We start from the raw sequence: 15,441 nt of genomic DNA, 5'->3' as shown, positions 1-15,441 counted from the left end.
AGAGCTCATACAGTATCAGTTAAGGAAGAGTGCAGATGATTTAGAAGTGCTGCAGTATGCATAAACTGTGTTGAGCCATATTATATTAATGCCTAAAGCCTTTCTCTTTATTTTCCTGCCCTCCTCCCTCTCTCTCTCTCTGTTTCTTGCTTTTTCATTTTGTTTTGATTCCTCTCAGAGGAGACTGAATACGAGTACAGCGGTAGTGATGAAGAGGATGAGAACAGAGGAGATGAGAGAGAATCCAGGTAAACACAGCAGCATCTGTGTTTACACAATTCTGCATAGCACTACACAAAACTGCAGAAGCTCCCCCCAGTGTTATTGACATTTTGTGTTAACTTACTAACTTAGCAGTATAAAGTCTGTGAATTTTATGATGTTCAAATACTTTCTCCTATCCCATTTTAATGTACAGAGACCAGAGATGGAAACTCTACAGTAGCTAAACTCTAAGGGCAAGCTGCACTTAAAGGGTTAGATCAACCAAAAATGAAATTTCTGTCATTAATTACTCACCTTCATGTCGTTCCAAACCCGTAAGACCTTCGTTCATCTTCAGGACACAAATTAAGATCTTTTTGATATTTTTAATCTCTCATAATCAAACGAAAGCAACAAAATTACCACATTCAAGGTCCATAAAAGTAGTAAAGACATTGTTAAAATAGTCAACGTGACTTTACGCAGTTTACATTAAAGACACATTGCAGAGCTTCCGGGTTCTACGCCAGAATGCCGACTTGGTATTGGCCAATGCTGTTCATGTGAGCAGCACGATGCATGCGTGTGATACTGACGCAGGAGCCGGCCAATAGGAGTCGGCGTTCTGACGTAAAACACGGAAGCTCTGCAGTGTGTCTTGTGTAGGAGAATGACAGGGTAGAGAGGAAATTGTTGAATAAAGTCATTATTTTTGTTTTGTTTTTGCTCACAAAAAGCATTATCGTTGCTTCATAACGTTAAGGTTAAACCACTGTAGTCATGTGGACTATTATAACGATGTCTTTACTACTTTTTTGGACCTTGAACATGAAAAATATCTTAATTTGTGTTCTGAAGATGAACAAAGGTCTTACGGGTTTGGAACGACATGAGGGTGAGTTATTAATGACAGAAATTTCATTTTTAGGTGAACTAGGCATTTAAGTGGGAAGAAAATGGTCTTGCAACTTGACTTAAACTATTAGATAATTGACCTGAGACTTCACATAAAGTAGTGGATCATTTCACTTGAGATTTGATTTGGTAATCAATTTTCCTTGAGAATTTTCCTTGACATGGCTTGATTGAAATTCTCTTTTGATTCAAATCAAACTTGTGAGAAAAGATTTGAGACCTGTCTATACATGTCTGAATGAGTCAGTATTAAGTAAGCCATTTGTATGTTTAAGGTGGGATCATCAAATCATGACAACTGCTATTTGGAAACAATCATTGTTTTTGCAACTGTGCTTGGAGCTTTGTGGCAGAAATGACAGATTTCATCTATAATGGATTTGTTTAGGGAACAGTTTTATGTGCATAGATGGTCCCTCGTAATGCTCCATTAATGCTTTATCGTATTACTCAACATTGGATCAATGCCTTTACTCACTTGCACATGAGTAAATGCCCTTGACGTAACTTAAAGAGAAATTAACATACAGTACAGTCCTCCTTGCAAACCTTAACTTTTTATATCATCTGACTTTCCTCTTTTTCTGTTTATTTCTGTCTGAAGCTCTATTTTGAATGTTCCTGGTGAGTCGACATTGCGGAGAGATTTCCTGCGGCTGCAGCAAGAGAATAAGGAGCGTTCAGAGGCCTTAAAACGACAGCAGGCGCAGCTCGCCGCTCAGCGCAGAGACCCCGAGGAGCACAAACGCCAGCTGCTGCATGACCGGCAGAAACGGATAGAGGAGCAGAAAGAACAGAGGCGTCGCTTAGAGGAGGTACACATGCTTGCATATGCACATGAAAGTCACTGAACAACGTCTTTTTTCACACAGGAAATAATGAGGGCAGAGTGCTAATCATAAAAAGTGGTCTGTATACGTGTACTGACAGAAACTTGAGCTATTTGGGATGTGGTGTTTTCCTCTGTGCATAACTTACATTTCACAGGTAAAATCTCCATTTGTAAATGTTAGTAATTCTTGCAAAAATCTCCATTTTGCTGTTAGGAGTGGACAATATAGAATGTAAATATTAGAATGTAATGTGTCTTAACCACTTATTGGCACATAATATATAAAATAGCCTATATGGTTACATTCACTATATTTGTTTTCATGGCCTTCAATATGAACGTTGTTTGTAGGACAACATTGGGCAAGATTTGAAATAACATTTAAAATAGAAAAAAGTAGAAAATGTAAGAATTAGGGGTGTAACAGTACACGTATTTGTACCGAACCGTTTCGGTACAGGCTTTCGGTACGGTGCATGTGTGTACCGAAGCATTACATTGCAACCAATATTCACCACCAATAACCGCAATAAGCTCTGCGTTTTGTTTCTTTCGATGAAACAAAGTGTCATCCTTCAAATTCTGTCCACGAAATCATGAAGTTTAAACAGAAAATGCCATTTTGACGTGTGGGGTGACAGATCACTGTACAGGCGCCTCAGTTCAACCAGCAGCGCGAGCGCGGAGCGCAACTGAATGTGTTCATCTCTTCCTCCTTAATACTAGTTACAGAATAAACATGAAAGAACATCTGAAGGTATGTTGCAAGATTCAGTACAACTTACTGAAACGGTCATATCTCATGTATTCGCTCATTCAGTGTTTCAACGGTGGAAAGACATCAATGAAAGCGTCCGTATTCAACAATATGTCATGATGCATTTACCTCAGAAAAGCCATTCAGTGTTCACAGCTTGTTAGTTCGCTAGAGAAATGAACTCTTTCGCTTAATATATGCACTGTATTAGCCAATATATTCATTATTTTACTTAATCTTTTAGTGATATCCTGATTAGGCTATTTAATGTGTTTAAATAAATCTGATGTTAAAATAACAGCCACTGTGTAGAAATGATTATATTTCAACAACGAATTGGAGTAAAAACATTTAGAAGTTAATGCAAAAACTGCCTTAGGATCAGCTTACAGGTTTGCATACAATTAGTTATTTGAGTGTTGATCATTTTATCTAAAAATAAAAAGCAATTGAATTTAGGCTAATAGTTTGGGCTTCTTTCAAGTCAGGGCTCCCTACATAGTTTATAGCATTAGCAGAGATCATTTTCTTTATCCTTAAGAAACTTTTAGTTTTAATTTAATTTAATATATTTAAAGACAAAAACACAATTTGTTCAGTAAACCTCTGTTTAATAATAAAAAAAAGCAATTTTATGTTTAGTTTTCTCTCCACCTGCTGTATCGAAAACTGTACCGAACCGTGACTTCAAAACCGAGGTACGTACTGAACCGTGAGTTTTGTGTACCGTTACACCCCTAATAAGAATATATACCTATATCGCAATTTAGCAAAAAAAAAAAAAAAATTGGGCCATATCACCCATCAATATGAACCACACACAACCAAACTTTTTTGCAACTTTTTCTGAAGGGTAACAGCTCCAGTCTTTATTTACTTTCATTAAATTTTGGGTTCCACAGAAATAAGGTGATACAGGTTTAGAATAACATGAGTAAATAATGACAAGATTTTCGTTGTTTAGTGACCTAATCCTTGAAGTATTTTAGATTTTATCTCCTGTCAATGAATATTGAACTGAACATAGATCAGAACACTACATTGAATGGGGCTAAAAGTTTATACGAGGAGAACATTTTAGAATATTCAGTGTTTGACATACACCGTACATCACAGCCAGAAGATTTACAGCAGTGTTTGTTGAAGTGCTGAACATTTTTCTCTTATCTGGAGCCGGTCTTTCTTCTTTAAAGTGAACACAGGGAGGTATTTGTGGAATTTTGTGAGGCACATGTAGGTGAATTTGAGAGACAAGCCTGGTAAATGAATAAGAACTCTTCATACTCTGCAAAGTCAGACTTTTAATTGAATTAGTTTGAGTGGTCATTGTTACTGGATGACTGTGGAAGGACATGATTAGCATGATTGCCTGATTAGTCCTGCACTAGCTGATAGAGACATGGGGTGATGAATAGGCCACAACACAAAGGAGTATGTGTATTTGTTATGTACTGAACATCATAAGCCATTATATTCATGGCTGGCTTTGTACACTAAGAAAGATTCCCAAAGTCAAGACCCTAACAGCTAAGCTAATTAAATCAAGACCATGTGGGATCAAGAGATGTTTGCTGGGGGCTATAGAAGACGGCACTTAATTAACTATATATATTAGGGTACAAAAGTATGAGACCACATTGAAAATCTGACCAAATTTGCAATCCCATTTAAAGCAAAGGAATATTTTGAGCTGAAATATATAATATTTTCATTTAATAATACACTACCATTCAAAAGTTGTTACTTTTATTCAGCAAAGATGCAATCAATTGAACAAAAATGACTGTAAAGACATTTTCAGTGTTAGAAAAGATTTCCATTTCAAATGCTGAATAAATGCATTTCGAAAAGAATTCTGGGGTGACAAAATGCATCGGTTTCCATAAAAATATTAAGCCACATTGTTTTTAACATTGATAATAAGAAGAAATGTTTACAAAGCACAAAATCAGCAACTGTTCAGTAACAGATTAGTTTAGTGTCCAATACTCACTATTAACTAGTTTTTTGTTAGCATGCATATTGCTCGGATATTGGCTGTTTATTAGTACATATAAAGCACATATTAATGCCTTATTCTGCATGACCATATTCTATATCCCTTAATTCCTACATAATACCTAAACTGAAACGGTTAGTTTACCCAAAAATGAAATTTCTGTCATCACTCACATGCTTTTTCACACCCGTAAGACCTTCGTTCATCTTCGGAACACAAATTAAGATATTTTTTGTGAAATCCGAGGGCTTCTGACCTTCCTATACACAGCAATGTTATAATAAATTTCAAGGCCCAATTATTCATAACATTAAGTTTGAACCACTCTAGTCACATGGACTATTTTAACGATGTCTTTACTACCTTTCTGGGCCTTAAAATTGGTTATGACATTGCTTTGTATAGGGAGGTCAGAAGCTCTAAGAATTCAAGAAAAATATCTTAAATTGTGTTCCGAAGTTGAACGAAGGTCTTATGGGTGTGGAACGACATGAGGGTGAGTAATCAATGACAGAAAATTAATTTTGGGGAGAACTAACCCTTTAACAACTACCTTTCTAACTATTAATAAGCAGTAATTTAATAGTTTATAAGCAAACAATATTCATCTTTAATAGTTTGTTAATAGTGAGAATTGGACCCTAAACTAAAGTGTGAACAAATATTCAAATAGAAAACTAAGTAATAGTCTCACAATAAATCTCACAATATTACTGTTTTTACTGTATTTTTGATCAAATAAATGCAGAATGGTGAGCAGAAGAGACTACTGACCACAAACTTTTAAATGGTATTATATGATAGAATAATAATAATTATTATTATTAGTAGTAATATTAATAAAAACATAATTATTAAAGTGATAATAGTAGGTTTTAATATTAATTTAAAATTAATATTTAACTCTTTGCACTATTTCTAGCTCACTAATCATAAGTAAATTTGTTATTTATCAGACAGATGTTCTTCCATTGAAGAGCAAGATGTTTTTCTCATCATCTCTAATACTTGTTTTATATATATATATATATATATATATATATATATATATATATATATATATATATATATATATATATATATATATATATATATATATATATATATATAATAATCATATTATATTATAAATTATATATATAATAATACAATATATAATTGAGACAGTTTAAAATCCCATAATTTTGTCACAAACATGGTTTTGCTATCAGTGGACATTTAAATTCAAATGATTCATTGTATTGTAAAATGACTTGTGTTGGGAATGATAGTTTAGGTTTGCTATCCAAAGTTACATGCTGTATAGGTACAGGGTGACACCAGCACCATCTAGCCACTAACTGACTGAATACAGCACCGCAGTGCACTGACTCACCAATATCACTATACTCACCCTCTCTCACCATAACTGTGCCCAACGTCTTAGTCACTTTTGCTTTCTCTCTTTTCTCTGGCTATGTTCCCTGTTCTCTCCCCCTTAATTTCCCTTCTCAAAAGCATTAGATGATTTTTAGCAACAGGAAGGCTCTCATTATTTCAGCCAAATATGTTTAAGTGACTCACTCTCTCTCTTTCTCTCTCTCTCTCACACACAGCAACAGAGGAAGGAGAGAGAGATGGTGCGGCAGCAACAGGATAAAGCTCCTCACCGGAGACTCGATGACATGAGACGAGAGGAGGACAGGAGGATGGCAGAGAGAGAGCAGGTAACCAATCACAGTCACAGAACTGCAGCCGGCCGGCCAATCGCAGCCTAGCGTGGGTGTTCCACTCAGCACAGCTCTGGCCCTGGAATGTCTGTGGAGTGGTTGCCATGGCAGCAGGTTCTCAAACGCAGTGTGTGTGTGTGGGTGAGCCGTGTACAGCCCTACATTCAATACAATTCGAACTGACAGAAACACAAAAGACCAATCAGCATGAATTAGTGCACAATGTGCCACAGGACACACTCTTCAAAACGACCTCACATGTACATGCCTCACATCACACTTCCTTCAGTTTTCCTCCACTAAACGACTGGAGAAACGCACACATACACAACACATTGCTCAGAGTGACAGGAACCACTTGTAAACACTCATTGCATGCCATTTTAAGATTATAAAAGCGGCGTGACGTTACGGCTCTACCGCAGTAAGTGAATGAAGCGCTTGGAACAAATCTCTTCATTCTGTCGAGGTGTCTTCAGCCATTTTAAAAAGCCCATCAGAAACACTTTAAAATGTCTGCCTCTATCTTCAGAGGCTGCACAGACAGGTGTATCTGTCCGCTTCCTCAAATGTCTTTTTATTCCATCCTTTTGAGTCTATTCTGATCTGTCTCTTACTCCTCCACTGCTCCCCACTTCTCTCTCTCTCTCTCTCTCTCTTCATCCCTCTCTCTATAGGAGTTTATAAGACATAAGTTGGAGGAAGAACAGCGGCAGTTAGAGATACTGCAGCAACAATTACTGCAGGAGCAGGCATTGCTAATGGTAACACTCCTTTCTTTCTCTTCCCTCTGTTTCTTTCTTGCTCTGGTCCTGTCAGTCCTCAGCCAGTTTTGATGCGTCTCATGTTACAGGATGCTACGATCGTGCCTGAATGATTAGACTCCTGGTTTCAGAATTGGAAACTTACAAAGGAGAGTTTTGAAATGTTCTGGAGCAGGGGTCTTTAATTATTGTTTGGTCTTAAACTAATTTTATGAAAATATGCATTAAAGAAAAATACAATATTAAGTTAAATACACTCAAAGCTAGTGTTAAGAAGCTCAAGTTGAGCTAAATGTTTCATTGTCCCTCCCAAATTGAAATAAAATAAGTTAAATTAACATTTAAAATTAAAATGTATTTGATTAAAAACAGTATTACTGTGAAATATTATTACACTTGTAAAATAATTGTTTTCTAGTTATTTCTAGTGTCATATGATCCAACAGAAATCACTCTAATACTCTGATTTGCTACTCAGGAAACACTTCTTATTAATGTTGAAAACAATTGTGCTGCTTAATATTTTTGCGGAAACTGTGACACATTTTTATCAGGATTCTTTGATAGATAGTTTTTATTTGAAATAGAAATCTTTTGTAACAACACGCATGTAATTACTGGTCAATTTATTGCATCCTTGTTGAATAAAAGTTTTAATTAAAAATAAAAAAAAAAAACTTTACTGACCCCAAACTTTTGAATGGTAGTTTATTTATAAATTAAAACACAACACCGGTTTTAGACCCCGTTCTTAAACATGAGCACCTTTGCTGAAGTGAGACTCATCAAACTTGACTCGTGTGTGTCTTCACAGCTCTGTGTGTGTTTGTTAATATAACTTAAAGGGTTGATTTGATCATTTGTTATTTTGTTTATATTTCTTGGATTAGTTTCATTGTAAATGTACAATTTAATTGAGGATAAGGTCAAAATATCAAAAGAAAATATACCAATATGACATAATTACACACAATAATTACATCACAAATCCTTAACAGAAGAATTGTACAGCTAAGGGAAATGTTTTTCTTTCATTGTTTAGTTGTACAGTAAACATTGTATTTTGTCAAGATCTTCAGGGAATGTGAGCCTTGATCTAAAACTCAAATAATCATATTTTTGTGTGTAGTTATTCATTAATTCATAATTATTTCCTTTGCATGTTGGGAAGAGGCATATGTTTTACATTTTTGTTTGTGTCTGTGTGTTTGCGCATGTGGTGTTATTTCCTGTGCCTGCAAAAAATGCAGTGCAATGTCTTCACATTTTGCTAGTTAATAAGTTATTAATTGTTTGTTCGTGTGTGTGTGTAGGAATATAAGCGTAAACAGCTGGAGGAGCAGAGACAGTCGGAGAGACTTCAGAGACAGCTGCAGCAGGAGCACGCATACCTCGTCTCACTGCAGCAGCAGCAGCAACAAGACAAGAAACCACAGATGTACCACTACAGCAAGAACCTAGAGAATAACAAACCAGCCTGGGCTAGAGAGGTACACTTGGACCCTGCTGAAGACAGTAGTGCTCAGAATCGAACTGTCACAATATAAATTCTCATTTTTTGTTTCTAAGGTTGAGGAGCGCAGTAAATTGAACAGACAGGGCTCTCCCAAAATCTGCACTACAGTCTCTGACACCAACATCCAATCCCGTTCAGAATCAATCAGCCAATCAGGAGCTTCACAGACTCCACCTATGCAGAGACCTGTAGAACCACAGGGTGGGCAAGGAAAGGTGTGCAACCTGTCATTTTATTCCCTGTGTATATCAGCCAAATCTCAGCTGTCATATTCAGCTAGAATGCAGTGCTAATAAATATTTGTTAAAAAATAATAAGACTACTGTTTAAAATAATAATAAAATCTTTGGAAAAATAGTACATACAGAGAGAATACAAGAACACATCTGTGTGAATCTGATAGACTCCATGAGCTTTGGACTGATGAAATGGATTGGGTTGCTGTAGACTGTATTCCAGTTAATGCATTATATGTAATTATATAGAAATGCAAATACAAAACAATATATTGATTTCTAAAGACACTTTTTATGTGTCCACCTCAGTAATTTAATGCCTTTGAATTATGTACATTATCATTCAAAAGTGTGTGGTCGGTAACATTTTTCTTATAAAAAAAAGTCGACAGTCACTCAAATATACAATTCTTCTCATCAATGTTGAAAGCAGTCGTGCTGCTTCACATTTTTGTGGAAAACGTGATCTTTTTTTTCCTGATTCTTTAATGAATAGTAAGTTCAAAAGAACTATTTATTGGAAATAGAAATTTTGTAACATTATAAATGTCTTTTACCCTAATTTTTTAAATAATTTTTTACGTTCTTTGCTGGAAAAAAAAAAAATCTTAAAAAAAAAAAGAACATTTTGCTGACCCCAAACTTTTGAAACGGTATTGTGCATTTACAGTTTCTTCAGCAAATATTGATTTGTGGTTATTAGCGATTATTTAGATGATTTATTTGTCATTATCATGTACTGCCTTTTAATTGATTAATAATACCCTTAAAAAAGCCTTGAAAAGAAAAAGACTGTGATTAGAAGGAGGATGCCATCATTTCTGTTCTTTAATCCTGCATGATCTGGCTAACACTTTACTCTCTGTTCAATGACTTTCTTTCTTTTTTTTTTTTTCTTTTTTCTTTTTCTTTCCTGTGGGGCCCACTTGCTTCCTCTGTAATCCTCCATCATTTTTGGGAACATCCTCTTCACTTGTGTATCCTGCACTGGATCTTCTACCTTGCTCTGCTGCCCAACCCCAATGGCCTGTAAACTGCTTTCCTTATTTCTGCTCTCTAAAACACTCTTCTAAACCTCATTTGCAAAAAAAAAAAACATCCCAACTTACCTCTTAAATAAAAATCTAACCATGACCAATTGGTCTACCTTGGCTTACGTCGACATACTTTTTTCTGTCTCATATCTTATCCTGTTCTCTCATCCTCCCTCCCATCTACCGTAGTTCCAGATGGCCCACCTGGTGCCGTTAAAACCGTATGCCGCTCCTGTCCCTCGCTCTCAGTCTCTTTGCGATCAGCCCACTAAGACCATGTCCGCCTTCCCCACCCAGGATCCCTCTCCCACACCCACACCTCGTCCTCTACACTCCAGAGAACTTGTCCGTCAAAACTCTGACCCTACCTCAGAGACCCCCGCCCCTCAGTCTCGACCAATGAGAGATGACCGAGGACCCTGGATCCGTCTTCCTGAGATTGAACAACCTCCTAAAGTAAGATAGAATAATTACAGAATTTTTTTCTCTCTCAAACAGTTTTTGTAAATCCGGCACTAAAAAGGCTTGTACAAACAAACAATGTAATCAGTGATCATTAATATCATTCATTGTGATTATATGTATAATTTTCCCATAATTCCTTGTCCCTCTATCTCCCTTAGATTCCTCAGAGAACGGCCTCCATAGCCACTGCACTGAACACAAATCTCTCCTCCGGTATCAGACACCCAGTCCGAGCAAGGTAACGCACACAAACACATTCAACTGAAGTGACACACATCATATGACTCCACTGACTCCTGCACCCTGTGTTTTTTTTCCATGTCAGTAATCCTGATCTGAGTCGCAATGAGCGCTGGGAGAGAGGAGACAGCATGAGCATCATGTCCAACCTGCCACAGACCGGCTCTCTAGAGAGACACCGCATACTCAGTGAGTCTTGTGCGGCTCATGTTTTGCCAACATTGTGGTGCCACATCACCCCCCCATACTAAAATCTGATATTCAGTTTTTCAATTCAATTCACAATTATTTGTATAGCGCTTTTCACATTACATATAGTTTCAAAGCGGCTTTACAAAAAATGCATACCAACATTACAGTTATGTGTGATCTGTTATCAGAGGTAACCTATGCAAGTTTCAGAATTGTACATATACATATCACACAGTTAGCTAACAATTTATTAATTTAAGCAATATATTAATTAAGGCAGAAACAATGAGCTCATTGAAGTTATTAATACATGTTAACAAATGATTAGGATATATGGAAAAATTCACATTGGTGCATGGTGATCCACATTATTGATATCACCTATGTTGCTTAATAATCGGTCCCACTTTATATTAAGTGGCCTTAACTACCATGTACTTATGTCAAAAATAAGTACAATGTACTTATTGTGTTCAAGTTGTATTGCAAAATAGTTTTGCTGCTATTGAGATGGATACCGGTAAGGTTATGGGACAGGTTTGGTGGTATAGGTAGGTTTAAGGGTGGGTTAACATGTCAGGGATGGGTCAACAGTGTAATTATAAATGTAATTACAGAAATTAATTGCAGTTGTAATTACATGCAGGTATTTTTTACATAAGTACAGCGTAAAAACATTTATTTACACATTAAGTGCATTGTATTAAATGGTTAATTTAAATGTAATTACATAGCAGTTAAGGCCACTTAATATAAAGTGGGACCAAATAATCATACTAAATAATGCCTTAATCAATCCCTCCAAGATTTTTTTTGTTTTGTTTTGTTTTGTTTTGTTTTTTTGTTTTTGTTTTTGCACTTGCAGGAAAGGAAACTCTGCAGTCTTTGCACCAGCTTTCATTTTGTCCTATTTCCACAATTTGACTGTAAAAAGACCTTAGAGGGAGAAAAGCAATATTAGCTAATCAAAATCCCAAATAAAATGAATCAATACATGTTCACCTGAAAAGCAGAATTATGAGTATTTCTACACTGGTGCCACCATTTTTTTGTGCATGGGGGACCAGGCCCACAAATTTGGTAATTATGCACAAAAATATTTACAGATAATTGTACTTTTATGCAAAATCCCGGTGGGACTACTTAATAGACGTGAAAATGCAAAATAGAAAATGTTTACTCGGAGGAAAAGATGGCTAAATCTGACAAAATTCCATTTGGGAACATCTGGGGACATTCAAAATTGGAAAACAGGGTTTGTCTGCAACAGTTATAAAGTGTATAATGTTGGGGGTTCATTTCAGGCTCATCCAAGATGGATTCCTCCCCCACCCTCTCTCATGACGGCCGACACAAACCAGGAGAATCCCGAACCTCATCAAGGCCCAGCAGGCCAGCGGTGAGATAAAGAGACACACACACTCACATAAACAAAAGAGTCACATGTTAAAATGCACACACTCATGCACAAAGAGTCCCAAATCATTCGCTTGTGTCTTGTATAGAATGAACACACTCGGCCCTCCTCTAAACACTAACCTCTGTTCCTTACATATCCTCCTCTCCCTTTATCCTTCTCATCCCTCTCTCCTCTCATCAATCTCTTTTCCCTCCCTCTTCCTGCCCTCAGAGCTATAAGAGAGCAATAGGAGAGGTCAGTGCCCGTATCTGTGTATCAGCATGAGTCTGTATCGGTGTGTGTTCTTGCATGTTTACATTTTCTTGTGATGAGGCTAAATGTCAAATGAATGTTGTGTTTTTTCATTACATGTTGAAAATAAGGAAATAAAAATGTAATTCTGGTTAAACACTGCATAAATCACATAAGATTTAAAATATAAAATATTAAGTCTGTCATTCGAATTAATTACAGTGCTTAAAATGCTGATGAAGATTGAAATGCTGATGATTAATCAAGTGAATGAATAATCGCACAATATCATTCAAAAGTTTGGGGTCAGTGTTTTTTTGTTTGTTGAAAGATATTAATACTTTTATTCGGCAAGGATGCATTAAACTGATCAAAAGTGACAGTAAAGACTGATATGTTTAATATGTTTGTTAATGTTTTCTATTTGTTCTAATGAACATTTTATTCATTAAATTAAAAAAATCAGCACAACTGTTTTCAACCATGATTATAAGAAATGCAGCAAATCAGCATATTAGAATGATTTCTGAAGGATCATGTGAAACTGAAGACTGAAGTAATGATGCTAAAAATTCAGCTTTGCATCACAGGCATTAATTACATTTATAATGTATTAAAATAGAAAACATTTTTGATTTAAAAAAAATGTATATATATATTATAGATCAGCCTTGGTAAGCATAAAGGACTTCTTTCTAAAACATCTTACCAACATCAAACTTTTGAACAGTATTGCTTGTTTTCTGACAAAGGTACCTCAATGAAGATGTGTTCAGATGAGTAAAGGAAGATGAGAAAAGCATTAAATAGACAAAAACTGTCTACAGCCATTTTGTAGTGGAGTCTTAAAGGGATATTTAAAAAATAATAATAAAAAAGGCCCCATTTTTGACCCCATTGGCTTTCATTATTTGATCATGTGACATGTGTGGACATTATTAAACTGTATTTTTTGGTGTTCCACAGAAGAAAGAAAGATGACAGAATATTTTGGTGAACTTTGATTGCGCTATGTATACATGCATCTCAGGCCATTGCATAGCATCATGTGTTTTTCTTCATAATTCTCTGTCCTGTTGTTTTCACCCATCTACAACCATCAGCATGTGTAGAGGGACAGTCCCACGTTTGCAGCCTTTGTATAACCACATTCTGCCTTCCCACCCAAAATCCCATTCCCACACCCACACCACACCCTCCACTCTCCATATAGCTTTTGAAAGACAGAATGCATGATAATCAAAATCTTACGTTCCAACTCATTCTGGGGGGATCCAATATTAAAGTAATGGTGACTCTAGATGTGAGATGTGATGAAGTGTTGCTCACTTGCCTGTTGATTTCTTCTTCATGTGAATGTGTCAGGACCATGGCCTGTACTCTAAGGAGCGGGCAGAGGAGCAGCCACGGCCCCCGGTGAAGGCTAACGACTACTCCTCTTCCTCTGAAAGCAGTGAAAGCAGTGAAGAGAGTGAAAGTGGAGAGGGAGCAGAAGAGGAAAGCCCTACTGACCGGTAGGATACAATGAAATGTGAATTTTTCATGGTTCATTGTCAGATAAAAAGTCTGTATGGTTTGTTGTTTTTTGGTTTTCATATTTTTTTTCTTTTAATGTGTATCAGCCCACGTGATGCAGATTCTGACTCTGTAAACACTATGGTGGTCCATGAGGAGGAGGAAGGTGAAGGAGGAGACGAAGAACGTGCTGGGGGATATGGAGACCAAACCATGCTTGTACAGAGGGTAGGAAGTGTGTGCATGCGTGCGTGTGTGTGCCTACATTATGAGGACTAAATGTATTCATGTTTCAAGGACATTTAGCCCTCCCTGTAATTCTAATGTCTAAATAAACATACTAAAACTTTTTTTTAATAAAATGTATAATGTTTTCTGTGATGGTTTTGTTTGGGGGGTTGCTCACTATCTAGTTAGAGAGTTTCAATCAGTAGTATCCCTCAATGCCTCAAAAAAAAAAAAAAATGGGTTTACTACTTTTGATGGACCTTTTTTTCATGTGAAAGTGAGTATAACATGAATAATACCAGTTCCAATGTGTTTGTTTCTGTGTGTTTGTTTCTGGCAGACTCCAGAGAAGCGTAGTCATAATGGATACACCAACCTGCCTGATGTGGTTCAGCCCTCCCACTCTCCCACAGACTCAGCCTCCCACTCTTCCCCTGGGAAAGACTCTGCCTATGATGTGAGCTCTGCCCACCTAACTTTTAAAGCTTCATTCTCTCCACCATATATAATTTTATCATGTTTTCTTATTGTGTTTGAGTCAATAAGAGAAACACTGCACAACATGTATGTAGATGATTGTTTAACTCAGATCATGCAATCAATTTCAGTATCAGTCCAGGGGATTGGTGAAGGCCTCTGGGAAGTCCTCTTTTACTACTTTTGTGGACCTAGGAATGTACCAACCATCAGGGGGCACAGGAGATAACATGTCTGTTGGAGGTATGGTATTAAATTTACTGACAATTACTGGGTATTTTGTATATCTCACATGGACCTTTTTTCCTTAAAGGTGCTAAAAAGGATGTTTTGTTTTATACATTTTTGCAATATTACTTGAAACTGTCTTTACTAACTGATAAAAGACTATTTATTAGGTGCACTGAAAGTAATAATATTAATATACATCATCTGTGCACGAGGTAGGGCCTTAAAACATCAGCCAATCGATTGGCCCTCTGGCTTGTAAATCACTGCCGTGACGTTCCTTGTGAGAGACTAGCGTGGCTGCACTCTCCAGTAACTTTCCACACTCCACAGGCGCTGCATGCAATGTTTTTGTCAGGAGACAGGAATAACAACTGCAGATTATGAGTTACCTGCGGTGAGTCCGACATAATGAATCCACAAACACTACACGGCGAATGCTGGTGGTAAACACTCGTGTTCCAATACTCGTGCACGAG

The 15,441-nt window shown here is 36.6% G+C and overlaps 1 protein-coding gene across 3 annotated transcripts in view; it reads left to right on the top strand.

Moving 5' to 3' along the window:
• The window catches only part of mink1 (misshapen-like kinase 1), a 47,378-nt gene that overhangs the window by 18,904 nt on the left and 13,033 nt on the right, over positions 1 to 15,441 (top strand). The window contains exons 10-24 of one of the 3 annotated variants that reach the window (XM_067407061.1): positions 179 to 248; positions 1,724 to 1,934; positions 6,303 to 6,413; positions 7,094 to 7,180; positions 8,494 to 8,670; positions 8,750 to 8,911; positions 10,156 to 10,422; positions 10,590 to 10,669; positions 10,757 to 10,860; positions 12,168 to 12,262; positions 12,494 to 12,517; positions 13,880 to 14,028; positions 14,137 to 14,257; positions 14,598 to 14,714; positions 14,866 to 14,977. In XM_067407061.1, the coding sequence (XP_067263162.1) occupies positions 179 to 248; positions 1,724 to 1,934; positions 6,303 to 6,413; positions 7,094 to 7,180; positions 8,494 to 8,670; positions 8,750 to 8,911; positions 10,156 to 10,422; positions 10,590 to 10,669; positions 10,757 to 10,860; positions 12,168 to 12,262; positions 12,494 to 12,517; positions 13,880 to 14,028; positions 14,137 to 14,257; positions 14,598 to 14,714; positions 14,866 to 14,977 (1,887 nt within the window). The remainder of the gene's footprint in view (positions 1 to 178; positions 249 to 1,723; positions 1,935 to 6,302; positions 6,414 to 7,093; positions 7,181 to 8,493; positions 8,671 to 8,749; positions 8,912 to 10,155; positions 10,423 to 10,589; positions 10,670 to 10,756; positions 10,861 to 12,167; positions 12,263 to 12,493; positions 12,518 to 13,879; positions 14,029 to 14,136; positions 14,258 to 14,597; positions 14,715 to 14,865; positions 14,978 to 15,441) is intronic. The other 2 variants (XM_067407063.1, XM_067407062.1) reach the window with 2 other exon arrangements.

The sequence above is a fragment of the Chanodichthys erythropterus genome, chromosome 13 (genome assembly GCF_024489055.1).
Source record: "Chanodichthys erythropterus isolate Z2021 chromosome 13, ASM2448905v1, whole genome shotgun sequence".
Lineage (NCBI taxonomy): Eukaryota > Metazoa > Chordata > Actinopteri > Cypriniformes > Xenocyprididae > Chanodichthys > Chanodichthys erythropterus.
The sequence above is the reverse complement of the archived record's forward strand: the minus strand, read 5'-3'. Positions and strand labels throughout refer to the sequence as shown.